At 42.0% G+C, this 27825-nt stretch overlaps 2 protein-coding genes and 1 long non-coding RNA gene across 4 annotated transcripts; 2 read left to right on the top strand and 1 right to left on the bottom strand.

The window, feature by feature from the left end:
* Positions 1 to 779: 779 nt before the first annotated feature.
* LOC134859112 (core histone macro-H2A.2) lies at positions 780 to 10587 on the bottom strand. 2 transcript variants are annotated; one of them, XM_063875440.1, is made up of 9 exons: positions 10169 to 10587; positions 8189 to 8366; positions 7319 to 7425; positions 6296 to 6493; positions 6056 to 6154; positions 5835 to 5934; positions 5663 to 5752; positions 4450 to 4624; positions 780 to 3557 (listed from the first exon to the last, which is right to left on the bottom strand). In XM_063875440.1, exons 2-9 carry the CDS (start codon positions 8358 to 8360, stop codon positions 3392 to 3394), a joined length of 1107 nt encoding a protein of 368 aa, XP_063731510.1. In that variant the 5' UTR covers positions 8361 to 8366; positions 10169 to 10587; the 3' UTR covers positions 780 to 3391. The 2 variants fall into 2 exon arrangements, with proteins under 2 accessions (XP_063731510.1, XP_063731511.1); XM_063875441.1 differs by lacking the exon at positions 10169 to 10587 and adding an exon at positions 9638 to 9968.
* Positions 10588 to 16917: 6330 nt separating this feature from the next.
* On the top strand, positions 16918 to 17994 carry LOC134858363 (uncharacterized). Its single transcript, XR_010164949.1, has 3 exons — positions 16918 to 17560; positions 17675 to 17753; positions 17861 to 17994. It is a non-coding gene; the product is annotated as an uncharacterized LOC134858363 (long non-coding RNA).
* A 5143-nt stretch (positions 17995 to 23137) lies between these two features.
* Positions 23138 to 25027, top strand: LOC134858438 (zinc finger MYM-type protein 1-like). Its single transcript, XM_063874321.1, has 2 exons — positions 23138 to 23928; positions 24022 to 25027. Exons 1-2 carry the CDS (start codon positions 23277 to 23279, stop codon positions 24801 to 24803), a joined length of 1434 nt encoding a protein of 477 aa, XP_063730391.1. The 5' UTR covers positions 23138 to 23276; the 3' UTR covers positions 24804 to 25027.
* Positions 25028 to 27825: the final 2798 nt, after the last annotated feature.

Here is a 27825-nt window from a genome sequence, read left to right as displayed (position 1 = left end):
CTGTTTCAGTCTGCCTGTGATTTGAGACTGGGATGGAGGTTCACCTTCCAGCAGGACAATGACCCGAAGCATACTGCTAAAGGCACACTCGAATGGTTTAACCGGAAGAATTTAAATGTGTTGGAATGGACTAGTCAAAACTCAGACCTCAATCCAATTGAGAATCTCTGGTTTGACTTGGAGACTGCTGTTCACAAGCGGAAACCATCCAACATCAAGGAGCTGGAGAAGTTTTGCCATGAGGAATGGGCAAAAATCCCAGTGGCAAGATGTGGCAAGCTCATAGAGACTTATCAAAAGCGACTTGCAGCTGTAATTGCCGCAAAAAGTGGCTCTACAAAGTACTGACATTAGGGGGGTGAATAGTTACGCACGCTGAAGTTTTCTGTTATTTTGTCCTTTTTGTTGTTTGCTTCACAATTAAAAAAAACCACATCTTCAACGTTGTAGGCATGTTCTGTAAATGAAATGATGTAAACCCTCAAGCAATCCATTTTAATCTTCCAGGTTGTGAGGCAACAAAACATGAAAAATGCCAAGGGGGGGAATACTTTTGCAAGTCACTGTATATTGATAAAGCTCTCTGTCCTGTCAACCCCCTACCATTCGCAGATGGTTTTGGTAGCGGCTTCTTTCAGCCAGAGGATTTGGCTTTCAGCATTTAATCGTATAATTACAAACTTTATATTAATTAAAGCAATGAGGTTCTCTTGAGTGTAAATGTTCTTTCTGTGTTTAAAAGACTTCAAAACAAACATATTGAGGCGACAGACACAAAGTGTGAGTGGATCTCTGGTGTAAAACATCTGAGTTTTATTTCAAAGCAGAATGAGAACCACAGTTTTTTTTAGTAAACTAACTGTATCAGAAACTACAGAGGCCAGGAAAACTGTTATATTTGTACATAGAAAGTAAAAACATTAGTAAACAAGGAACCATCATGGCAGACTGTACGGACTGATGATCTAATCCAGTGATTTTCAACCAGTGTGCCGCGGCACACTAATGTGCCGTGAGAGATCGCCAGGTGTGCCGTGGGAAATTATCCAATATCACCTAATTAACCATTGTCGGGCGTCTGTGTTGTAATACAGTGTGGCAGCTAATGTAATACCCTTCTATTTCAGTGGGTGGCAGCAGAGGGCTATAAATGCCTGTAAAGACAATAGAGTTAGTGAGGCGCGACACGTGACAGTGACAGTTTGGGATCACCGCAACACGAGCAAGTGACTGTCATGGATACGTTTTTGAGAAAGGAAAATGCAAATGCCGAACAGAGCCCTGGACAAAATTCTGACCCAGATGAAGGCCCTAGTATGAGTGGTCGACAAAAGAAAAAAGACAAGACGGTGAGCTCGAGGCAATACAGCGAAAGCTATCTTTCATTTGGATCTACTTTAACCGGGGATGCAACGGCACCGACTCCGCTGTGCTTGGTGTTTGGTGAGAAGCTATCCAATAGCGCCATGGTGCCAAGCAAGCTTAAACGCCATCTCCAAACGAAACACCCTTCCGTTCAAAACAAGCCGATGGACTATTTTGTACGCTTACGTAGCCTACAAACAACGAGAAACAGGCAACTTTTTTGAGAAAAACCACAAAGGTAAACGAGAGAGCCCTCAAAGCTAGCTACCACGTTGCTGAACTCATAGCCAAATCAAAAAAGTCCCACACTGTGGCAGAAACATTAATACTGCCAGCTTGTAAAGCCATTGTAAATGAGATGCTCGGCCCTGACGCGACCAAAGAGATAGCTAAAGTGCCTCTCTCAGATAACACAATTGCCAGACGTATTGATGACATGTCTGCAGACATCGAAACTGTTGTTCTGGAAAAGATGCGCATCAGTAAGAAATTTGCATTGCAACTTGATGAGACGACGGATATTAGTGGACATTGTCAGCTCTTGGCCAACGTGCGTTTTGTGGATGGAGAAGCCATTAGAGAAAACTTCCTATTTTGCAAGGCACTGCCAGAAAAATCAACAGGAGAGGAAATATTTCGGGTCACGTCAGAATATCGTGACCAAAGCGGCCTTACGTGGAAAAACTGCACAGGTGTCTGCACTGATGGAGCCGCAGCCATGGTCGGGCGCACAAAAGGCTTCGTAAGTAGGGTCAAAGAAAGAAACCCAGATGTTATTGTTACATCGCACCTTGAGGCCCTCGTTGCAAAGACCTTACCAGCATATCTAGCTCCTGTGTTGAATGATGTTGTGCACATAGTGAACTTTGTGAAAACGCGACCTTTGAAATGTCGCTTATTTGCGTCTTTGTGTGAGGAAGTGGGAGCGGAACATAAAGTGTTATTGCTCCACACGGAGGTCCGGTGGCTGTCGCGTGGCAAAGTGCTGGCCCGTGTGTATGAGCTGCGAGAGGAACTTAAAGTATTTCTGACAAACGAGAGGTCCGATTACTCAAAGCTGCTTGCAAGTGATGAGTGGTGTGTAAAGCTGGCATACTTGGCTGATATATATTATCTTCTGAATGAACTGAACACACGGATGCAAGGCCGAAATGAAAACCTGCTTACAAGCAAGGATAAAATGAACGGATTCCGTTTAAAAGTGCCAGCTCTGGCAACAACATGTGCAGCGTGGCAACCTTGAGATGTTCCCACTCACTAAGAAACTGCATGATGGCAACACTGCCGCAATGTGCGAGGTGATTGGCACACATTTGAAAACTCTTGAGGAGAAGTTGTCATTTTATTTCTCTTCAGCCTACACAGAATGCCTTGACTGGGTTAGGGACCCATACAGCTCAGCATCCGTTGCTGGAAAGGACATGACTTTAAAGGAGCAAGAGGAACTCATTGAACTGAAACAAGATCGTAGTTTAAAGCTAAACTTTGCTGATCTTCCTTCGGACAGTTTTTGTTATCTGTTGCCAAGGAGTTCCCCATTCTGGCCAACAAAGCTATTTTGACATTGCTCCAGTTTTCAACCACATATCGTGTGAGCTGAGCTTCTCAAGCTTGACTGCGATAAAAACTAAAAACAGAGAGAGACTGAGAGCTGTTGAGGAAGAGCTTCGTGTGTCTTTCTACCATTCCTGCCAGGATATCCATTTTGAGTTCATCGAAACAGGCCCAGGTTTCACACTGAGTATGAATACATTTAGAAACTATATTTTATACTATATGTATTATATGTACTGTTTTAGATGTCATTTTGGTTGGTGGTGTGCCCCAGGATTTTGTAAATGTAAAAAATGTGCCGCGGCTCAAAAAAGGTTGAAAATCACTGATCTAATCTATAAAGAATGCGGTCTGTTGAAGGGACACTGGAACAGAAAGGGAACAGCACTCCACTCACACTTACACCCAACTCCGCCTGTCATCCTAAACCTGCAACAAACAACAGTTAGAAAACAAACCACAAACAGCGTCCTCACTTGGCGTCCAGCTTGGCCATTTCCTGAAGATATATTCCGATGCTCTCGCTGTCGAACAGAACAAAGTAAATGTTTTTCAGAGAGGAGCTGGTGGACGACACAAAATGGTTGGAGATGGCCTTGAGGATGAGCTGGGCGGCCGTTTGTTTTGGGAATCCGTTCCTGTGGGAGACAGAAGGGTAGCAGGGAATTAAAAGTACCAACTGCTGAGGACCAATGAATATCAAGCTGCACCACTAACCATAACAATAACAATAACCATAACCTGGTGAACATCTGACAGCTCTCTGTGATCATTAATGCTTTAAGATAAAAGCCTCATAGTGGCTACATTTATTTAAAACTGATAGATATCTTACACTAGCTCTTGCAAACTGTAAACATTAAGAAGATTTGACATTAGTTTGTTGGTGATAAAGCAGAGTAAGAATATTCTATAGTAATGTTATCCTGTGAAAAGGACCACTGAGCAATTGGAGTACTTTAAATACATTTACCTGATATTACTTCTTTACTTCTACTCAAGTAAAACATTCTTTTCAGGACTTTTACTTGTAATGAAGTATTTCAATAGCACAGTATTTCTGCTTTTACTTAAGTAAGTTTGAGTACTTCATCCCCCTCTGACAATACTCCAACACAGGATGGTACACTTCAGCGGTGTTACATACAGCCCAGAGACACTGGACTTTTTGATTGGCCAGCACAATGCCTTGACTGATGACATCATTTTTTTTGTGGCAGAATCTCAGACATTTATGTTTCAATAAAGTAATAAATAGTTTATGTGCTGGTCTGAAGAGTCTCCTGAACAGCAGAGAGCTGATGATGAACGTGCATCAGTGCTCTGCATGTTTGACATTTACATCCTCTGAGCGCGCAGGGGGACCATGTTGAGTGTTACTATAGTTACCTGCTGAGTGAAGTGCGGATCAGCCAATCATTTCTAACTCTCAGTGAGAGGATCTGAGCTGTGTGCCACTCTGAGAGGGATCACACACTCTCTCACACACACACACACAGAAAGTTTGAAGTGTGTGAGGGCGCAGCTCACCGTCCAGCAGGAAGTGAAGGGAAGGCCACAGACTTTAGCTTCTTGTCCTCAGCAGCAGACAGACAGTTCTTCACCGTCTTCTCCAGCTGGTCCTCGCACTTCTCGGAGCCCCACTGAGGGACGTTACAGTGGATGATGAAACGGGCTGCCATCCCACTGGCCTGGCTCACTGCCACTGCAAGGAGAAACACACACAAACACACACACACACACACACACACTGAGTCTGACTGTTTCACACTCTAACCATAACACACCCTCTTTAATTCATAGCCCTCAGCCTTTGTATTATCTGATCTCAGGGGGGTCGGGATTGTTTTGAAGGACTGCTTGTCTAATCATCTCCCTCTCAAAGTGTCCAGTCTGGAGACCCGACGTATGAAGGAAGTCTTTATTTTATTTTTCATTGTGCTATATGTTGTGTGCTGTAAAGGAGTCGTCGCATGACAGCGGTTTGATACTGTCCGTTATTCACAAACCCTCTCAGAGATTTAGAGAGCTCCCGAGTTGAGCAGAAAGGTCAAAGGACAGAGTGGCAGGAGCAGTGTCCTCTAAGGGCTGAGACGCTGCAAGAGAGGACTTGTTGTTACAAGCGGTTTTTCTCTATGTTTACAATCCTGTTCTCCTTGTCTTATTTAAACATTAAAGTTGATAATGTTTATTATTATTATTAACCAAGAACATAAGGCACTTCTAACCTGTCTTAAGTTATCACTCCTCTTAAGTTTTGTTCCTCAAAGCCACAAAACTGAATTAAATAATTGTCATCTATTCATTCTTAACTACAGTATGGTAAGCTTTTTATAAGTATCTTAGCTATAAGGTGTTTTTGTAACAGGAGGCCCAGTGTGCCTTTCTTTAGGACAGAACACATTTATTTGAATCTAATTGAAGTCCAAATAAATCACATAAAAAAAGATATAAAGAAAGAAAGCACAGTGTGATAAAATGAAGGGCTCTCAGATTGAGTGTGAAGTTCCTGCCAGGTAAAACAAGAGTTCTTCTTCAACACTCGGCTCGTTTCCAGATTTCTGGCGGCAGGACTGAGGAGAGGGAGACGCTGAGCAAATAGTAACCACACCCCAGACCCAGGTCTACTTAAACCTGCTGCTCAGTCAAGGTTGGAGAGAGATGTGTCCAAAGGGAGAGGGGGGGCACATCCCTCATTAAAAATGCCTCAGCCAGCACAGCAGTGTCCCACGTGTGAGGGTACCTGATGCCACCTCTAGGGGCCCCTGTCCCTTGCGTAGCTCCTTGACCCCGTCCAGGAACTCTCGGCCACCAGCCTTCTCCAGGGCGGTGCCTGGAACAGAACAGCAGCAGGTGAACATGAGACTGGGGGGGGGGTGGGGGGGTCTTATTAAGAAATATGAGAAACTCCTTACCCACACCGTCTTTCATGTCCATCTCTGCGTTGGTCGGGTTGATTATCCCCTCCACTTTGATGGTTCCAATTTTACTGATGTCACTTTCTGTGAGGGACAGCTGTGGAGACATGGAGTCATCATCAGGGAAACGACGGAGTCTACATCGCACTAATCTGGCTCCATGACATCATCTACACTGTCACATCTCAGGTGATCCCCTCGCAGCTCCAGTCTCTTACCTTCTGTCCCAGGAACAGACTCTTTGCCGACAGGATGGTGAACCCATCTCCGGGACCGTCTTCCACCGTGGAGTTTGGGACGGACTCGTTCTCTGTGCTCTGTGCACATGGGAATCATTTCAACCAGGATTTAATAACAGTGTGAGATTCTCTTCTTTCATCAGATAGATGTAATTTCCTGAGTTGTACGATGTTCCTAGCTCTAGCCCCCCCGCCCTCCACTCTGTTCCCCTGACTGACCTTTGGCTTGCGGCCTCGTTTGCCTTTAACCTTTTTGATGGGTTTGACGGGTTTCTTGCTCTTTGGGCGTTCTTCTTGCTTCTCCGCGACGGAAGGCTGGCTGTCTACCTTCACCCGGCTCCCCCTCTTTTTGGACAGCAGCTCTGGGTGGATGCGAGGCAGAACCCCTCCGTTTGATATGGTCACCCCCCGCAGAAGCTGGTGGAGAAAACAGTTCCAAAAACAATGTGCTCAACAACTGTCCCGCAACACCCTGCACCAGAGGCTAGCATCAGCTGACACACACACCTGCACCACCACACACACCTCTCTCTCCAGGAGCAAGAGTCTAACTCACAGCAACATGAGAACACCACACCGTGTTACTCATAAAGTAATAATGACTTTGATATTCAAAGCCAAGATATGAAGATGGAGTTAATGTGATGTGTCCACGGCTCAGGGGATATTATAGTATGTCAGATGTTTTGTTACTTTTCCCCAAGAAAATTGTTTAGCATCTTGAACTTGATACGTCCTATAATTTAATTTCTATATATTAAATTTAAGTAATTCATACATCTGAATTTCCTCTTAAAAAAAATAAAAATTCAATAAAAAAGTAATAAGAGTGAAGTGGGTTTTGAAAACTATCAGTTGTACGTAGAACTGTAACATATTACGTGGCATAGTGTAGAGTCCCGGAGATTCAGCTCTTTAAGCTTCTCCTCACTTTACCCTTAGATGATGTCTCGACTGTCTCACTTCAAACAGATGTGTACTCCTCTTTGTCTTCTTCTAGCAAGAACCAACTTTAGAATGCAGCAGAGTATAAAACCACTTTCACACACACGTGTTTGTTTTGAAACCAACTGTGTTAGTAAGCAAGCATAACACATTCTAATGGTCACCACAGCGATGAAGTCAGAAGGTATTTGCTTGATAATGTTGTTTTGAGCAGCTTTATCTTACGGAAGTCCACTTTGGACTTTTCTACCCCATGACAGCCCGGACTTCAGTGAGCTGCTGACAGAGCGCTGGTACCTGGTTGAGCTCCTCGTCGTTGGCCACAGCCAGCTTTATGTGCCGGGGAGTTATTCTGCCTTTCTTGTTGTCCCGGGCCGCATTTCCAGCCAACTCCAAGATCTCAGCTTAGAGAGAAATACACAGTGTAGTGTCACACATACAGCCGCGGAAAAAAACAAGAGACCACTTCAGCATTATCATTTTCTCTTGTTTTATGTCTTTGAGTTCAATTATTATTATTATTTTTTATTGTATTCTATAAACTACTGACATATCTTTCTCTGTGTTGGAATTCAACAGACACTGCAATGGCTGCCATACATGTAGAGATAAGGACTTATGAAAAATGTGGAGTGGTCTCTTCATGTTTTCCGGGGCTGTACAGTGTGTGTTCTGCTGGTTAAACATGGTTACTTCGCACTGTGAGACACCCATCCCAGCACCAAGAACGTAACAACCAACAAGTTCAGACTGTCTACTGCGAGCAGTCACACACACAGCTAATAAACATCCCATAACATCTTGATCTTTCTATTTCAGAAGAAAGGTTATTAGATGCAAATGTAATACCTGCCATCTTGTCTTTAGTAATGTTTTGTCTTTTTGATAGGCGTCATATGATTTATAAAAATAGAATTATAAAATAATATAAGATCAGATCATAAAGATCATATAACTAGTAATTACATCAGGTAAATTATTAGCGATACATGCCTTTAGAATACAAGGTTAACACATCTATTCTGCATTTTCTTTGCACAATTTCAGTTGAAACAAAAAATATTTAAATCTTTTCACACATGCAACAGGACGGTCCACATGTGTAAATATGTTTGCATCTGAATACACAACCACTGCATGCCATAACAGAAGCATGAGGTCACCCACCTGCCAGGTACTCGATGACCGCGGCCATGTAGACCGGCGCCCCCATGCCAATGCGGTATTTGTGCGTGCCGATGCGCAGGTACCTCATCATCCTCCCCACAGGGAAGATGACCCCCGCCCTGGCTGAGCGGGACATCTTGGTGGCCTTTTTCTTCCCTCCTCTTGCTGACATCCTGATCTGCACAGTGGAGGGGGGGGGACATCAGATGTGTTACACACACATACAGCTTTTCAAACAGAACATCTATCAGGGTTAATTCTCCTGCACAAAGCAAACCGTTTACATAAGGACCATTTCTTTGTTCAAAAGAAGTTTAGGGTGTAAGACTGCACTTTTTAATTGAAATGAATGGTTTTCAAATGTGAAAACCTAGACAAATAAAACAGAAATGGCATTTCAACATTGTTGTTCGTAAAAATACATTTTCCAGCCACGTATTTATTATTAAAGTGTATTTAAATGTGATAATGGAAGTAAAAAATGTGTGAATATAACCAGAGTGCTTTAGACAAGTGGGGATTGAAAGTGCTAGTTTGACAAACAAATAAGCAAGTTGATAGTGAATTGATCATAAATAAATTGCACCCGGGTGCAAAGTGTCCACAGAGGATGTTGAGATACTGGGACTTCTGTGCATTTTTGCGGTGTTGTTTTCACAGACGCCCATTTTTTTACATTTATTTACCAAATGAAATCCTAGATACATAATTTGTATATTCATTGGTCGAATGTAACATTACATTTACTCAGTCATGTAGTTAAGTTTAAAAAATCTAGGTACTTTTAATTGAGTATTTTCACATTATACTACTTCATTCTTGTACTCCACTACATTTTGAAGGCAAAAGATGTACTTTATACTCAACTACATTTTTTTCCAGATTTAGTTACTAACTATTTAGCAGATTTAGATGATTTATTCAAAAAACATTAAGGTGATAAACATATTAGTTCATCAATATTTATAATACAATTATTAAAATGATATGCTTCTTGAATGGCCCCTTCTGCAAAATGAGTATTGTTAAATAAGTACAAAATCTGAACACTTCTTCCACCTCTGTATGTTCAGTGTAAAACATGATGGAGTCCGGCAGGTACCAGCCCAAGGTGAGTGACACCCTGAGGGAGCACAGCGAAGGCAGCCTTTAACATGCTGCTGCTGTCGGACAGAATACAACATCCGTCACGTCCACTGTCAGGATAGGACGCCATGATGAAAGCCAATCGTCATTTTCTCCAACAAACTATATGTTGACCATGGAGGAAAGGTTACCATTACCCCCGAGGCTTCCATGTAAACAAGTCCCTGCCGGGAGGCGGGGAGCCAGGCTGCGGCCTGCAGCAGCCGGCTGGAGCCCGTACTCCTCTACACGTATGCACTCATTAACACAGCCGCTCACAGCTGCTGTCAGAGGGGGGGGTGGGGGGGCGTAAGATGTACGTACCGTGTTCGGTGGAAAAAGACGGGAATGTGACCGGGGCCATGTAAGCTAATGGTAGCCTACTGTACCGAACATTACGTACAGTGAAGCAACAACAGCTTTCGACGTAGCTACGCAGACGTTAACATGACTTTCTGGTTATTTAAATCGAAGAGAAGCCTGTTACCCCGACCCAAACGTTGATATAGATTTTATTATTATTGCTCATTCTGCCATTAATTCAAAAGAGCGTGAAGCTAAGGGTATGTTGGTTTTAGCTATGCCAGGTCAGTTGGGTACAGCCAAATAAAAATAATCACTAGGCTGCATTCCGCGAGGCACTTTCGCGTGCACTGTTCAATAGACAACATGAACACAACGACCCTTTTCTATGAAGAGCGCCCCCCCTCCCCTCCCCTTCGCTTCTCATGTAGCTTCCAACCCTCTGCATGTGTAATCACATCCAACATGGAAAGTAGCGTCCAGTTAATCCGGATATGCACCGAGCAGCGGAAAAGCGTCCAAGTTTCTCCATATCCAGTGTGTGGTCTCTACCTGTTAGTGCTGCTTTAGGCGGATCAGCGCGTGACAGAAGCCCCCGGTGAGAGACGGCGCGCGGTGTTTTGGTTCCGTTGTTCTGCTGTCCTTCTTCTCACCGTGTTTTAGCTTCCCAACCTGAGAGGAACCCCACGGAGCAGCAGGAACAGCGTAGTCTGTAGGAGGCTGGCTCTGTGCTACTGATGCTGCAAAGGGGAAAAATTCAGTCGAGGGAAAATTCGGTGAAAACGCCCCCCTAACATGGCTTCAAGAGGGACGATGTTGTTGAGGGCAACGCTGTATGGTTAGCACGATATTTGAAGTCAATCCTAATAGAACCTAGCCTATATACATTTAAAATATTTTAACCACTGAGGCCAGTAAATGGTACCCTAAACGTGCCTCTCACGAGGCCTTGCAGCGGATAGACTGGGCAGTTCACTTGATGCTTTCCAGCCAGCCAGGCAGGAGGCTAGGCTAAAGTGAAAGCTGCACAACTCCAGGACTGACAGGTAGTGGAACAGCTCTCCTTGAACGCAGGGTGTGGAAGTAGATCAGACAGATGATCCTGGCAGCCTGTCTGATCATCAGAGGCGAAATCCCCAGGCTGAGAGACTCTCAGCAGCATGGGTGTCACTTTGTTTTAAAAGTGATGGGGACACTTTTTTCATAAACAAATAGAACTTTAGCCTATTGCGTGCCACCTTTTTTGTACACACTAATTTCTCTACTATTTTTTAGCAACACCTGTAGACACAGAATTCAGTGTCAGGCTACACCGACTGGTGTCATTGGAACCGTTATATGTGGAAATGATTGAGGAAGCCAATCATCGCTGGGTGTTTTTAGGAGACTTCCACACACCTGTTCTCCACGCTGACACACACCTGCAAACTGACATGTTGTAAAAAAGATGACTTGTCTGTAAACTGGACCCCTGTAGGGTCAGGGGGGATGTTCCCCCAGAAGATTTTACATGTAAACTATGCATTCTGGTACTCTCTGAGAAGAGAATAAACCCAAAACATAACATTTACTTCAGGCAAAGAACATTGCCCCAGGCATGTGTTTTGGTCATTATAGAGTCAGTTGAGTAAGAAGGAATGTGTTTTAGTTTACATTACCTTTTTTGTGTGTGTAGTGCCTATGTTCTCAAGATGTATGTTCTCGTACAAAATAAACCAGTGTTCATGTTGATTACTTGTTGATTACATTTCATTTATAACAAGTTATACTTTTTAAAAGTGGTGGGGACATGTCCCCGGTGTAAATGACACCTATGCTTGGCCCTACAAGGAGTAAATGTATTTATCGCAGAAAAAAACTCAAAATGATGCAAATCTTCACTTTTCAGAAGCTGAAACTGAGAAATGTTTCTTACAAAAAAACACCTACACAATTAGCAAAAATGTTCCTCAACACACTCATTGGTACTTTAATATAATGTTGGATGGCAGCATATTTTTTCCAAATTCTTCCCAAGCGGTGATTCTAAATGTATAACGTACCTGGTAACTTAATTTCTAAAGTAAATCTAGTGAAGTAAAAATATTTCCCTTTGATTTGTAGTGAAGTAGAAGTATGGAGTAGAAGAGAACAAACATACATGTACATGTACCTCAAATTTGAACTTTTTTTTTTGAACAGTTTTCCAGTGAATGTATATAGTTACTTTCTACCACTGCCTGTCATGGCCCCATAGAGAAATATATAAATAATGGGAAAGAATCAACTAAAATATGATAATAATAATTAAAAGAGACTATGATAGGTAAAGCCTAGATTTTTTTTTTTTTAATTTACATGTAACCGAGCAGGTGGGAATTATTTGCATGGTAGCTCGGTTCCAGTGCAGAAGCAAAATACCACTCACCATCAACGCTTTTAAAAAGACAAAATAAATGTTAAAAATGTGTTCAGTGAAACTTTATAAAATATCCTTAGCATAGAGTTCAACATGGTTCATTACCATAGGTGAAAGAAGTACTGAGATTATTTACTTCATGAAAAGTAGCAGCGTACAAATACTCAGTTAAAAGTAAAAGTCCTGCATTCAAAATGGTACTTAAGTAAAAGCAAAAAAGTAAAAGCATTAACAAATACTTAAAGTACCAAGCAAAAATGCTCATTATAGAAAATGACCATTTTTAGCACTAGATTAAAAAATATATATTTTAGTAAAACGATTGGTGCATTTTCATTTTTAATGTTGCATTTGGTAAAAGTGGGGTTTGTTTGAATGACTATATATTACTGAGTAGCTGAACCTATAACGATATATAATAATATGTTGTTTAATTTATATTTTGTATTAATCATCTAAATCTGTAAAGTCACTAGTACCTAAATATGTCAGATAAGTGTAGTGGGGTAAAAACTACAACATTTGCGTACAAACTTTAGTACAGTAAATAATGTGAAAATACTCACGTAACGTACAAGTACCTAAATGTTTTACTTAAGTAGAATACCTGAGTAAATGTACTTAGTAACATCACACCACTGTTCATTACAGTGGCTATGGGAACTTGAGAGATGTAAACTGAGGGGAGCTCAGTGTCCTGCTGTAGGAGAGAAGTGATCTGTGTGCTGGATCTGTAGCGACATCCAGAGGGGGGAAGTCAAATAAACGGTTGGCCGATAAACGGATTCAGCGGGTCACTGATTCTTTTTATTTGATCGGTTAAAGGTGGATTTTTGATACAGTGAGTGAACAATCATGGAGACTTTATTTATGTAAATACTATGAAATTAGAGCTGAAGAGATAATGTTGACTTTTACAGTGAGAAATGCCTTTAACAGAGCAGCACAGTGACAGACATGGGTAAGATAAATGTTATTTGAATAAATATTTTTGATCAAATACATACGTCGTCTGCTTTATCTGTTGCTACTTTTAATTTCTCACATCTCCAAAAACGAATAATTGATGGTTGAATGGCATTTGTTTTAATATGTATTATGAACTGTAACTTTGCAGTCATACTTGAATAAATCATGATTGCTTGAATATTCCCGAGTTGAACGTAAACGCAACACAAGATACACGAGGATCAGAAGAGACACATTTACTCGATGAAGAAACGAAAAATCCACTTTAGCAGCAAAGAAATGTCAAGATATATTTGTATGCAATATTGTCCGTTTGTTAATTAACATTAACTGTGTGCTGACATTTGTAGTTTTATTTATGGTTTTAAATGTTTGACTTTTATTATCCTGCTCTTGGTGTGTAAACAGTTACTTTAAACTGACAAACCTCCATTTACATATCCAATTTACTGTATATGATTATCGCTCACACTCGCTCACGCACAAAGTGAAAAGTGAAAGTCAAGGCAACAGAGCGTGATTTTCTCCCGAGGGTATACACGGCTGCAGAGCGTCAATCAGTCATTTGCACTCAGACTTGACACCAGCTCACCTGGGAAAACTGGAGGGTTGAAACCTTGGATTTCTGATCCTGCATACCAACTGTTGGATAACTGAGCTTTAGAAACAACTTCAGTAAATCTACAGTGAAAACTACCAGCTGGAAACATGGCTTCGTCTGGTCCCCCTGCGGATGAGCACCTGCTGACCCGTGCCACACGGTGGTTCACTGGCTTTGCTGGTAAATATTCATTTCATTTCATGTCAAATGTATTTATAAATGTGTTTTTAGTCATTCAGAGTTCAAATCAGTAAGATACGTAAACATGGTTTAGTATTAAGACTAAGAATGGCGACCAGAGTCCAATATGCTTTCTATCCTTGCCAAGAGAGCCAAAACGCACATAGGCCTATATATCACTGGGGTCCTTTTGGAGAAGCTAATTGCGATCTAATGAAGGTAAGAATGTTGAAGCGTGCGTAATTGCACATGCAGGTTCGTGCCCATCAAAACTTTTGACCGAATCTCAGTGTTTTAGAACAATGTGTTTTCTCAGATATGTCTTCAGAGGCAGAGCAGGATTATTGTGTTATTTAATCCACTTATTTTGACTCTCTGAGAAGAGACAGCATGTCGTAAAACGAAATACATCTCAACCTTAACCACCTGCTCTACAGTCCCAGTCACTGCTGCTGTGCTCATTAAAGGACATATATAAATGTATATGATTAGGCTAAACCTACATAGCATTTTTAGCATTTGCAATTTCTTTAAATATCCTAATAAATAGTTACATATAGTTGCCTCTTGCTGTTTAAATTATAATTGTCAAATCTTTCTTTAAGATTTGGCAGACAAATATGCCACACTAACTTGCAAAACAAAACTTTAAAAAATATCCCGATGATTATACAACAGCACCTTACCTGTGTTTGGTCATGCATTATCACATCTCTATACTATACTGTCATAATGTGTCCAATAACAGGAGCTGGATTGCACACAATTTGATTCTCAAAGGGGGCCCTGTTAACTGGTGGCTTCTACAAAGTGCTTGTAATGTTTCTGGTCAAACTGATTATTGAGGCCTTCAGACCAACTGATTGAGTATGTTTCATAGGAGTGCAGAACGTTTTACAAGTACATGTCTTGTTCCTCAGGCGACTCCCTGTGGCCTGTGACCAACGCTCGCCCCGATGCTGCGACTCCTCCCGAGGTCCCGGTCCTGCCTGGTGATGAGGAAGCGTTCGGTGCTGTTGGAGCGGCTGTGGACGGGCTTCAGGAGGCTCAGGCTGAGCCTCATGGAGGTAATGGAGACAGTGAGGAGCCTCCTCCTGCTGCTCCTTCTCCTGTTCCCTACGCCGTTCCCTACGCCGTTGCCGTTCCCTACGCCGTTCCCTACGCCGTTCCCTACGCCGTTCCATACGCCGTTCCCTACGCCGTTCCCTACGCCGTTCCCTACGCCGTTCCCTACGCCGTTCCCTACGCCGTTCCCTACGCCGTTCCCTACGCCGTTCCCTACGCCGTTCCCTACGCCGTTCCCTACGCCGTTACCTACCCTTACTATGCTCCTTGGGCTAATCCTTATGCTTACCCTCAGGCTGCCTCTTATGCTGACCCTCCCTATGATGCACAGCCTTCAGATGATGATGATGATAACCCTGCTCGTGAGGAGTTGTTTCACAGGTACTTTGAGGAGCCATCATACATTGTCGGACGCAACATCCCTGTCCTTGATGTTGAGGATATCGGGCCATGCTCCCTTGAAGATTCCTCCGAGGAGCCCGAAGATTCTGTCGTTCCTGGATCTTCCTCAAGTTCTTGCCCCGGCTACTCCACAAAAAGATGCAGGGAAGACAGTGAGGAGGAGGAGGAGGAGGAGGAGGAGGAGGAGGAGGAGGAGGAGGAGGAGGAGGAGGAGGAGGAAGAGAAATCTGCTGCGAAGAGGCTGCAGTGGTCCGAGGAAAGGGATTCGGATTGAGTCCAAGATGGATGGGCTGATAATCCTTCTTGAAACATCAGAGCAATATCTGCCCTTCTCTTCCTCTTCACGCTTGGAACAATGATTCTCCTTGTAGCCTGAGTGTCTTGTGGGGAGGGTCCAGGTAGCATCTTGCTCCTATTGGATTAACACTTTTCTACATGGTGGAGCTAGCCTTCGTGTCTGGCTGGGCAAGCAAAGCCTCAGGTAGTCTGTGCGTCTTGCGATGGTTCCATTACCCCAGGAAGCTTCTTGCCTTGGGATTTTTTTACTATCTTATTAATTTTAGGTCAATCTTTCTTTCTTTAATTATGAGGGCAGGCAATGCCCCAGGTAGCCTTTACGTCTGGTAGGGCTGCAAACACCCCAGGATGCATCTTGGAATGGGGTTTTTTGGTGTAACATCTTCTCATCTATATGCACAGTGGATTGACGTTTCACCTTGGTGTCTTCACCCTGATGGTGGGTTTGCTTGACTCGCCCTCATGTCAGGCCCTCACAGTGAAGCTGACAACACTTTTGAAGCTCCTGGAAGTCTCTTTTCAGCCTGTTGCTCTCAAGGTCAAACGGAAGACATCACTGCAAACCACTGCACTGATGTAAGAAGAAGCAGGACAAAAGCAACAAAGAGAAGACATGGCACTTTACTCTGATTGCACCTGTACTCCCCAATTGACAGGCAATGCACTGGACACCTTCAACTTAAATAACATGCAACATGAGGAAACTTTATTGAACCAAAACAAACCTCCCAAAAATCAGATCTAACTCAGTTTATATTCTCTTTCCAACGGGAAACTAAACAACTCCAATCACAACAATCATTTTCCCTGGCAGAACTCAGGAGCTGTCGGTCTAGCTCTGCCATCATCTGTTAGCTAGTTTGTCTTATTGTGTGACTTCAAGTAGTTGGATTCACCAAAGCCACACAATAACTGTTGCGGCTGCCCCGGTACACGGCAGAACATGGCTTTACTTCCTTGTTGTTTTCCTGCCTGCTTCTACAAAGTCGGTACATGCCGACTTTAATCTACTAAAGGAAAAACAGACTATGGAGAATGACCTCATACAACATCACTTCAAACTATCCATTCCATCCCTATAATTTGGCCAAAAAAGGTATAGTATCTATATAAAATACATTATATTATTCATATTCAATAATTCAAAGATAACTTGTGTTACTAACTATATTTGCCCTTATAGCACTCTTAAATCACTCCACTAACTGAGCTGTTGTTGTTCACAGAGGGAAAAAAAAAAAGTTAAGTATGAGCTTCTGTCCTGTAGAGGAAGTATGTTTATATAGTATTATTGTATGATGATGATGATTATTATTATTATTATTATTATTGTTATTATTATTATTATTATTATTGTTATTATTATATATCACGCAGCTGCTTACTTTGGATGAAAAAGGTAAGTAAGAGCTTCTGAATGTAAACATGATGATACAGCGCAGTCTGAAATCTGAAATATGTGTTATTGCATTGTACATCTTTTTTCGTCCATATAGAATCTGTCGTTTATTTAATGAATCAAATAATGTTTTACTAACCTTTCCTTACTTTTATTCACTCCTCCACCTGAGCTGCTGCTGTTCACTGTGGAATTCCAACATGAATACAAGTAAAAGTAAAATATTTTCACTCATATGCTTTGCCTTTATATCATAACTGATTTAACAAATGTAAACGTGCTTTTTAGTTTTGCGGCCACTCCCTGTGGACACCACAGTCGGTACGAGAAAATATTTTTTTGTGTATAACGGGTTCTCCATGTAATATAACTGATTCAAAATTGAAATATTGTTCATCTTACTCTACATTTTATATATTTTTCTCCTCTTTCCTCCACCACCTGCGCTGCTGCAATTCGCTGTGGAAAAAACTGTAGAGTAGAGTATAATATTGACAGGCAATGTAACATTTTAATGTGAACTAGCTTTGGAGCTTCAGACTGACATACAGTGCAGCACATGCAGGGTTACCTTGACGACACAGAAGAAATGCTCCCATCGGACCTGCAGGACAAGCTGGAGATCAGACAGAGGTAACAATCAATGATAACAGTCACAGACATTTCCTGCAAGTCTTACTTTTTACTTTTCTCATTTCAATGATACATGTTGCTCATTATAATGTGCACATTCCATTTCTCCTCCAGAGACACAGTGTTCCTGCTGCAAATCCAGGCTTACCTCTGGAGGAGAGCTGCAGAGATAATCGTCTGTGTTTCGGTCTATGTAAGTATCTTAAGATTACAAAAAAAGCAATAGACACTTAAAGAGTTAACATATGCTGAACTCTTACATAATGCAAAGAGAAAACACATATCTGCTCCTTCTTCAAGGCAGGACTCCTCCGGGTCTGTGGACGTCCCGGGTCTCCAGAGAGAGGAGGATCAGCGCGCTGTGTCAGCAAAAACTCTCAATGTCACTGTGTTGTTGACTTCAATAAAACACCCAGACCCGGTCTAAAAGTCAATATCTCTATTGTGGGATGTGTTTCTTTTACTTCAGTGATTTTGGGATAACGTGAAGCTTTTTAAAAAGTGTATCAACTGCAGGTGACATATAATATATAGTTCTGCTGAGTACTCAATCTTCTGGATTATTGGTAAAACCCATGACATATATATTTAGATAGAATCGGAGGATGAAACCCTCTTTATTGTCACATACATGCACACAGCAGAGCACACAGTGAAATTGGTCCTCTGCATTTAACCCATCCTAGTACTAGGAGCAGTGGGCAGCTATTGTGCAGCGCCCGGGGAGCAATGGGGAGGGGGGATTGAAGGTGTCCGGTGCCTTGCTCAAGGGCACCACAGCAGGGCCTAGGAGGTGAACTGGGACCTCTCCAAGTAGCAGTCCACTTTCCATATTTCAAGTCTGTTCGGGGACTTGAACCGCCGACCCTACGATTCCCAGTCCAAGCCCCTACTGACTGAGCCACTGCTGGACTGAGCCACTGCTGGATATAAATACAGCTCCGAAAAAAATGAAGAGACAACTCCACATGTTTCTTAAATCTTTATCTCTGTATGGCAGCCATTCCATTGTTTATTGAATTCCAACACAGAGAAATGTTGTCAGTAGTTTATAGAATACAATAAAAGAATACAGAAATTCATGTAACTCAAAGACATAACTAATAAAATAAGAGAAAATGAAAATGCTGAAGTGGTCTCTTAATTTTTTCTGGAGCTGTATATATATTTTTTATATTATAAGGTAATAATTATTGTTAGGACGAAAAATTTAGGAATTGCAGTTGTATTCTTGGATCACACATCAGGAAAACAACCCAAGACAAAGACGGCGTTCAGGAGGGATGAACCAGCGGGACATGGTTTTACATGACTTTAACAGAATTGGTTTTACCACTGTGGTCTATTCTCAGCATGCCAACATTCCAAATATACTTAAAATAAAATTCAATCAGAAGCAAACTATAGTGAGAGAAAAGAGGATATGTTTGCCTACATTACGCTTTAAAACATCAGCATGCTGTGAGTGTGTAAAAGGGGTTCAGCAGTGTTAAACTGACACAATATAACCACTTTATTAAACCAACAGGCAGGAAGAGTTTGTACCGTCCTGCACGGATTACCTAAAAATGTCTGGAGGTTTTTATTTTTCAACTATAGTCATGTTCTCACAACTTTCCCTTAAATTATTCCATCAGTAATCCTAACGCTGACCAGCATATTGGAATTATAATTGGATTACAGGTGGTGTAGGCTAGTTGCAAGGAAATCACTGTAAATATCTCTGTCCGTATGATGCCTGTATACACACTGTACTTTGCACTGTTTGTGTGCAGTGTTATTCATTGACTGCAGAGGAGGAAACAAAGACAGAAGGATCGTTGCTAAAAAGCATTAGTTTATTTTCCACAGGCTACTTCAGAATCAATTAATTATGTACAACATCTGGAATGTTGGATAAATGCATATCAATCACCTCCTCACTGTTTCCAGAGCAACCTTAGTGAGTGTGTGTGTGTGTGTGTGTGTGAGAGAGAGAGAGAGAGAGAAAGAGAGAGAAATAGTTTGTGAGTGTGTGTGTCTGCACTTGTTTTCATGACAAACAAGAACAGTTGGTAACACTTTATATTAAGGTACACAAATTCACTATCAAGTAGTTGTTAATTACGATGCATATTAGCAGTATATTGGCTCTTTATTAGTAATCCATAGACTGTATATATAGATGGACAGAGTGGCTCCATTCAGCTGTGTTCTATAGAATTGAAGCAACCGAGGCGACGCCATCTTTGAAAATTTGGAGCCAGTTCGAAGTACGCTTGCGCAGTAGAATCTGAAGCATGCGCAGTGAAGAGGAGGTCGCGATCAGACCCGCCCACTCATCGAGTGAAACACGCCCCTTATCGAGTGAAACACGCCCCCTTCTCCGTCCGTTCCCCACCACACACACAGGCCGAGTCCGACTCTCTGGGGCTAAACTGGCTGAAACTACAGTGCCCAGTTCGTATGTAAAACAAACCTCTTGTCTGTGTTTGTGAAATACACCTCAGACAGCTTATATTTTTTGATTGTAGACACCAGTTTACCAGCTAATAACTTAATTGACATTACCGTTAACGTTAGATAGCATAGAAGCTAACCTTCATAGTAGCGATAGCTAGTTGGTGAAGTTAAGATTGACGTTAGCACCCACTTAGACTGTATCATAGACTGTATATATAGACTATTGACTGTATCTATAAAGTCTGAACACAAGTCTGCCGGCTCAGCTTATTTTGCTGTTTTCAAATTGTCTTAATATGCCACCTCAACAGAGTGAATCGATGTTTGTATGGTTTAAACTTTAATCCATTTAAAACATGGACGAGCTGCTGTCGTGAACATTGACGGGAGTCATGAAATGTCCGCGTTGAAAGACAAAAAAAATAATAATACTAATAACGTTAGTTTTGTATGCTGAGCCATTAACAGCATACAAAACTGATCAGCTACAAACCTTTACCTTTTCTTTTAGGCAGAATTGCCCAGGTGTTTTCTCCAGTCCCCGAACGTCCATCTTATCCACTGTGACAGGAACAACCACATTGGACATGTCGAGCGTAACATTGAATGGTGCAAATTGCTACTCATGTTACTGAAACATGTTTCACATTTTAAACTTGGCAGTATATCCCTGAACTCAAACTTAAACTATTCTCACGTGCCTTCACTGTAAATGTTGCTGGACTAGGTTGGACTGTATGCATTGGAAACTTACAATAAAAATGAATTACTTAAGTGTTCACTTGCTATCAAAACCTCTGTTATTCAAATGTTGACATCTTCACATTACACATGGGTTATGATTATATAATTTAACAATGTAACAAGTACAAATAACCAGTGAACGGTTTTATAAGGCTGGTAATCCTACATTAAGCAAAAATAATAACAATATCAATAAAAAAAACAGGTTTTATTGTGTTTGCCAAGGGGGGTTAGTCATAAACTTTGAGAGATTTCAGCTCTGGTGGTGGTGGTGTAGACATTCAGCTCTGATGATGGCGGTGGTGGTGGTGTAGACCTTCAGCTCCGGTGATGGCGGTGTAGACCTTCAGCTCCGGTGATGGCGGTGTAGACCTTCAGCTCCAGTGATGGCGGTGGTGTAGACCTTCAGCTCCGGTGATGGCGGTGGTGTAGACCTTCAGCTCCGGTGATGGCGGACTCATCTCTGGTGATGGCAGTGGTGGTGCAGGAAAGAGGTGGAGGATAAATTCCCCCCTTCTTGCACCACCACCACCACCATGTGAAAAATATAAATAACATCAAAACTTCCTTCCTAATTCTGTCTTCTTCCAGTACTTAACTTCCACTTACAGTTCTGCACGATGTCTTCTCCCATGTAAAATAGTATTTATTGTTACACTATGTTTTCTATTCCTGTAGCTTGAATGTTCTCTCCTTTGTAAGTCGCTTTGGACAAAAGTGTCTGCTAAATGACTAAATGTAAGAATGTAGACTTTTATAGCATTACACACAACAGAAAAGACAGTTTTGAATTTGTGTTAGGTTATAAAACTTACTTTACACATTGGTGCAGTCAGGAGCGTAGATCAACTGTGGAGGCGGTGGCGGTGGTGCAGGAAGGAGGAGGAGGACGAGCCCCCCTTCCTGCACCACCGCCACCTGTAAACAAAAGGAAGAATCAATACATCACAAATTTAAACTTTCAAGTGCACTCTTAATGCCCCCCTGGAGGTTTGAATTGAAAATGTCATGTCCGGAGTCCGTTAAGTGGACCCCATCTGCTAAAAACATCCCAGGCCAATCATGCTTAATTTCAAGGTGCCAAATAGATAACCCTCCCACAGTCCCCACAAATGTGGACATGACATTGTTTATCCAGACACGTGCATGATCAATCCTAGGTGGCGATCCATACCTCCATACACGTCTCTGGGTGATGCACGAGTACACTAACTTTACAGTGGGGTACAGCTCATGCATCACTTTTAGGTAGTCTTTCATCAGTCTAACCAATTTATAACCTATTATCTTACCTAAATCATTACCTCCAACATGAAAGACTAAAACATTGGGGGCAGGCCTGGAGTGCAACAGTGTGTTCAGCAGGGTTACAAAGGAACTCCACCGTAGGCCACCCACCCCAAACCATTCAACATTTGCCCGAAGACCTAAATTCATCCCACCACTTACTTTTGCCGAAAATCTATAGATTACTGTCAAATTAAGTTAACTTTCTAACGTTAGCGGTTAAGCTATCGCTACCGTCATTTTAATGAGTTCGCTAGCTAATATTAAGTTAATATTCACTTACCGAAAAAACTGCACAGAGCTCCCCTGAGATGGCCTGTTAGTACAATCAACAGCACAACACGACATGACTGTCAATATATAAATGTAAAGTAATAACAGCAAATAAAACAAATATGAGTTGCCTGACAAAAGAACACCACTACAGCCGAGCCTACAGCTACTCTGAATCATAGGCGCCGATACCGTGGGTGCTTCGGGGCCCGAGCACCCACGGAGATTGCCGAGCACCCACGGAGATTTAACCGCACACACGGAGATTGCCGAGCACCCACGAAGATTTAAACCGTTTAACCGCCAATGTAGAGCGCAGCTGGCTTACGAAATGGAGAGATTTCTGATAAAACCCCCCAAAAAAACATCAAGCGATGCTCAAACTTCCACAAGTGCCCAGTCAACTAACGGTAGGCCTAACGAAGATAACCAAAGCAGTGAAGGTGTGCGGAAAAAAGGACGGTCATTTCAGGCTAGTTGGAAGACGAAATTCCCGTGGATAGCATATGCCACCACCAAAGACAAGGTATTTTGTGAAGTTTGCACAACTGCTAAAAAAATGAATGCTCCGCTTCCATCAACAACACACGATCAAGAATCGTTCAAAGGTTTTGTACAGGATGGCTTTTCCAGCTGGTCTAAAGCACTGGAACGATTCAGATCTCATGAAAAGTCAAATTTGCATCGCATTGCTGCTAGCATTGTTGCTGCTGCTAATGCAGGTGTTAATGTTGCCGCTTCTATTTCTGCTGGAAAACTAAAGCAGATGTCTGATGCCAGAATAGCTTTGTTGGCTGTCCTATCGTCTATTCAATATGTCTCGTGTCAGGGATTGGCCATTCGAGGAAAAACAGACCAGGCTTCCAATTTGATACAGTTGCTAAACTTACGTGCAGAAGATATCCCGGAGTTACAGTCATGGCTGGCTCGGAAGGAGAGCAAGTGGCTATCTCATGACATCCTCAACGAGATGACTGAAATTATGGCCCATGATGTGATGAGAACGCTAATTGGAGAAATTAAGTCTGCTGAGTTTTTCTCTGTGATTATGGATGAGACCGCCGATATTACGGTCAAAGAGCAGGTGTCTATCTGCTTCCGTTTTGTGACTGAAGATCTGGAACCAGAGGAACTTTTTCTTGGATTTTATCAGACATCAAAAACGACAGCAGAAACCCTTTTTCAGCTTTTAAAAGACGTTTTGGTTAGATTCTCACTGCCAGTCAGTAAATGCAGAGGACAATGCTATGACGGTGCGTCAAATGTGTCTGGCATTAGAACAGGTCTACAGGCTCGCATGCGGGAGCTGGAGCCCCGAGCACAGTACATCCATTGCACTGCTCATGTTATGAATTTGGTTGTGCATGATGTCGCCCAAAACATTCCACCATGTCGGAACTTCATGGTACTTATTCGTGACATGGTAACACTCATCAGAAATTCCCCAAAGCGACTCACCTGGTTCCAAGAGTTTCAAGGCAAAGACGCATCATCTTTGAAACCGTTATGCCCGACGCGCTGGACCATGACAACGGCCTCGTTACAAGCCATTGCTTCCAACTACAGCGCGCTACTGGAATTTCTGGAGGACCTGTCTCTGAACGAAAAAGGTGACGCAGGAGGTAAAGCCTACGGTTTTCTTTTGCACCTGCAGAAATTTAGCACTTTTTTCTCTTTGAAACTCATGCTGAAATTCTTCTCTCGCATGGAAACAGTCAATGCTGCACTCCAAAAGAGGAGTTTGCACCTACAGAAAGCTAGGCAGATGGTTGACACGCTCAGAGAAGACATAAAGTGTCTTCGTGAAGAAGGATTCCAAGGATTTTGGGAAAACACAACTGCAGCAGCACATGACTTGAATTTGGAGAGCCCAGCTGTGCCAAGGCCAAGAAAAATACCCCGCCGACTGGAAGATGGAGGTTTGCCGCACTGCTTTCAAACACCAGAAACAATGTACCGACAGCAATTCTTTGAGATCATGGATACAGCGTCAACATGCCTGGACTGCAGGTTTAGTCCTTCTGTATTCGAACGCATGCAAGATGTTGAGGATTTTCTGATCGGGAAGGGTGACTGCAAAAGCATCATGGAGTTCTATAGGGATGATTTGGATGAGAAAAGGCTCAGGCTGCATCGTGATATGTGCATTGACTTAGCAAAGCAACGAGGAGTTCGCCTAGCTTCTTTTCAAGATGTAGTGGACTTCCTAAAAGGCAATCAGGGAGAGCACCTGAGAATCATGTTGCCAGAGATGACCAAACTAGTGAAACTCGCACTGACTGTCCCAGTAACATCCTGCAGTTCAGAGAGGTCATTTTCAGGCCTGCGGCGACTTAAAACTTATTTGAGGTCCACGATGGGGCAAGCAAGACTGACCCATATTGCTGTATTGAACACTCACAAGGATGTATCAAGAAATAGGAATCTGGATGTAATCGCAGACGAATTCATCAAGCGCACTGCTGCGAGGAGTGCCACTTTCCTCATAAAGAAGTAGCGTCAATGGTGAGTGAAAACAAATCCAATTTTGATATTTAGTAGCTGTGTGGGCCTATGTGTTGATGGTTAATTGACTGCATTTTACTGCGTGGACCTGTATGCTTTGTGTGTGTAACAACAGCATTAGATGGCCGATTATAACTTGTTTGGCTGGCGGCGTACGTGTCTCACAGCCACGGTGGTGTCGAATTTGCGTTGGATTGTGCACTTGGCCTTAGTTAATGCGAGTCGTTTTTCTAAATCATCTTGGTGGAATTGATTATTACTTCAGATCATCTACCTGTGCATCGAACCATCCTGCCTGCCTCAACGACGACTCTTTTGCCTCTTCCTCGCCGGTACTTCTATATCTGACCTGCCTGCCGTGCATCGAACCTGGACTGTGACTGTGACCATCGGACTCCTCTACTGCCTTTCCCATACTGGATATTGTTTTATTTGTTTTTGAACTGCCTACCTGTTTACCGAACCTTTTCAGTAAAGATTATTGATTGCACTCACCCCCTCGTGCGTTTGAATCCTCAAACTCTGCATCCAGGGCTCGACATTAACTTTTTGGCTTACCAGCCAACATGACTGGTAGATGAAAATAATTACCAGCATATTACCATCATATTTTTACCGGCCAAAATTAAACCTGGCTTTTCAGACCTACTCTGACATTGTTTGACATAAACAACCTGTAGCCTAAATAACCCTATGGAAGTAGTATTATTTACATTCATTTGTGCCTAATTTGATATGTGCCTAAATGATCATTTATTATTTGAATAATTCATAGAGGCTTATGCCACCTTCCGTCTTAGATGCAAAAGACTTTTATTTTGATAAAGGTATCGAAAATGTGTTTATGTCACCGTGGGAACGTGAACTTGTCATTACGACTTCAGATCTGGTTACGGATGGATGCACATGCACAAAGTTAACAAATTGTATGGTTTAATGGACCCGTAAGAGAGCTCTTATGGTGTTTTACCCATTTATATTGTTAGGCTACAGAAGAATACATGGCGCTGAAATCCATGCGTTTGACTACTTTTTCCAAATCCATAGGGCAAAAAGTCACGTAGGCTATGTTTTTTGCATAAGGTTTATCTTGGGCGTCGAGGGTCGGGCTTTAAACTTTTTAGAGCACCCACCGGCAGAAACATAAATCGGCGCCTATGCTCTGAATGAAATGAAATGTTGAAGGAGGTTGCAAGCGGCTGCACTGTCAATCAAAGTGTAACCACGCCCCTTTTATATTTATTAAAATAACATTAAAGAAAATAATTTCTCGGGAAAAAGAAAAATGGTGTGATGTGAAGCACCTTGAAAGCTATTTTTTCGAATAAAAAGTTGTGGATGCAAAATTTGTTTTAGGTGAGAAAAGTGACATAGAAAGTTGGTTACTTGCCCATTGAAAATACATGGGAATGGGCGGAGCTACGCATTGTACTGCAGCCAGCCACCAGGGGGCTCTGGACTAGCGCTTGCTTCACTTTTAACGGACGAACCTCTGTCCATCAATATATACAGTCTATGTAGTAATCACAACCACATAAACATGGTGGAAAATCGGTATTTTATTAAAAAGTACGGACTGCAAATGTGTTCTCAGCCTTGGAAAACTTGACAAGTTCTGGGATGTGTTTGAACATCTCTTTGGTGGTTCATAAACAAAAGATATTTCAACGGGTGCCTCCTTTGTTCATGTACTGTTGAGGTTCATTTCAGTAGTTGTGTGCTATAATGTGTGAAGAGGAAGCAATTTTAGAATACGGAACCTGTGCAGGTCAATTAGAGTCAAATCTACTAGCTTATTGGTTGTAAACAAGACTTCACTTTAGAAAAGGTAAGTGTTTTATAATGAACAATAAAGAGCCAATATACTGCTAATATACATCTTAATTAACAACTAGTTGATGGTGAATGTGTGTACCGAACGGTTTTATGACAACACACCTTCCCTATCAGGACACTTCAGCAAATAATCAAATAATTAAATAAGGACATTTTGTGTGTGTGTGTGTGTGTGTGTGTGTGTGTGTGTGTGTGTGTGTGTGTGTGTGTGTGTGTGTGTGTGTGTGTGTGTGTGCACGCGCACGTGTGTGAGAGAAAAATAAAGACACCACCAGATTATGACATCATCATAGCCAGTACAATCTCCAGACTTGAACCCTGTTAAGAACCTCAGGAATCACGAGATAAAGATGGATAGTGACATGTCATCGAACAAAGCTGAGCCGCTTGAACTGGCCAACACACATGAAGGCTGAGATTATACATTTCGGACAGATAGCTGGATTTCTAAGCTCTTAGGTTTTAGTTTTTTGGAGCTGTATTTGTTTATCTGTACTTTTTTATATCCTTGCATTTGATCTCTGTGGTGAAGAAGATTAAGCGCTAATTCGGAGTGGAGTAAACATTGTTGTTACATTTTAATACATTAATTACATGTCCCTGTGCACAAAGTCAGGGAAATAAATAAAAATTGTGTTCCTGAATGGTCTGGAGAAGTGTACTGGTATGCACAGAGACCTAGCCTCATGAACAGGTCTTTGATGTCTTTATGGGAATAAATCGGAATAATCCAAAACTCCTTAGGAAGGTGAAGACTGTTGTTCTTCTAGTGAAGTATTGCAGCAGGAATGATACTTTCTGTCGTGTCCTGTAAACTACAGCAATTGGTTTATCTTTTCTCAAGATTCTGTTAGTTATTTTCAGAAATTATCCAGATTTCATATTACTGTCAAATCTGTTGTAAGAAAGAACTTTAAATCAGTGATTTTCAACCTTTTTTGAGCCGTGGCACATTTTTTACATTTACAAAATCCTGGGGCACACCACCAACCAAAATGACATCTAAAACAGTACATATAATACATATAGTATAAAATATAGTTCACTTAGTGTGAAACCTGGGCCTGTTTCGATGAACTCAAAATGGATATCCTGGCAGGAATGGTAGAAAGACACACACAAAGCTCTTCCTCAACAGCTCTCAGTCTCTCTCTGTTTTTAGTTTTTATCGCAGTCAA

Source organism: Eleginops maclovinus, chromosome 22 (genome assembly GCF_036324505.1).
Source record: "Eleginops maclovinus isolate JMC-PN-2008 ecotype Puerto Natales chromosome 22, JC_Emac_rtc_rv5, whole genome shotgun sequence".
Classification (NCBI taxonomy): domain Eukaryota; kingdom Metazoa; phylum Chordata; class Actinopteri; order Perciformes; family Eleginopidae; genus Eleginops; species Eleginops maclovinus.
Note: the sequence above shows the minus strand (reverse complement) of the source record. Positions and strands in the feature narration are given on the sequence as shown.

What these genes read in the sequence shown, in the direction of transcription:
- LOC134859112 (XM_063875440.1), bottom strand. Translation starts at nt 8,360, where the DNA reads ATGTCAGCAAGAGGAGGGAAGAAAAAGGCCACCAAGATGTCCCGCTCA. An exon ending in GGACATGAAAGACGGTGTGG is followed by an intron (nt 5,753 to 5,834) that starts GTAAGGAGTTTC and finishes GTTCTGTTCCAG; the next exon opens with GCACCGCCCTGGAGAAGGCT. An exon ending in GCCCCTAGAGGTGGCATCAG is followed by an intron (nt 4,625 to 5,662) that starts GTACCCTCACAC and finishes TTCTCCTTGCAG; the next exon opens with TGGCAGTGAGCCAGGCCAGT.
- LOC134858438 (XM_063874321.1), top strand. Translation starts at nt 23,277, where the DNA reads ATGACTGAAATTATGGCCCATGATGTGATGAGAACGCTAATTGGAGAA. An exon ending in CGAAAAAGGTGACGCAGGAG is followed by an intron (nt 23,929 to 24,021) that starts GTAAAGCCTACG and finishes GCATGGAAACAG; the next exon opens with TCAATGCTGCACTCCAAAAG.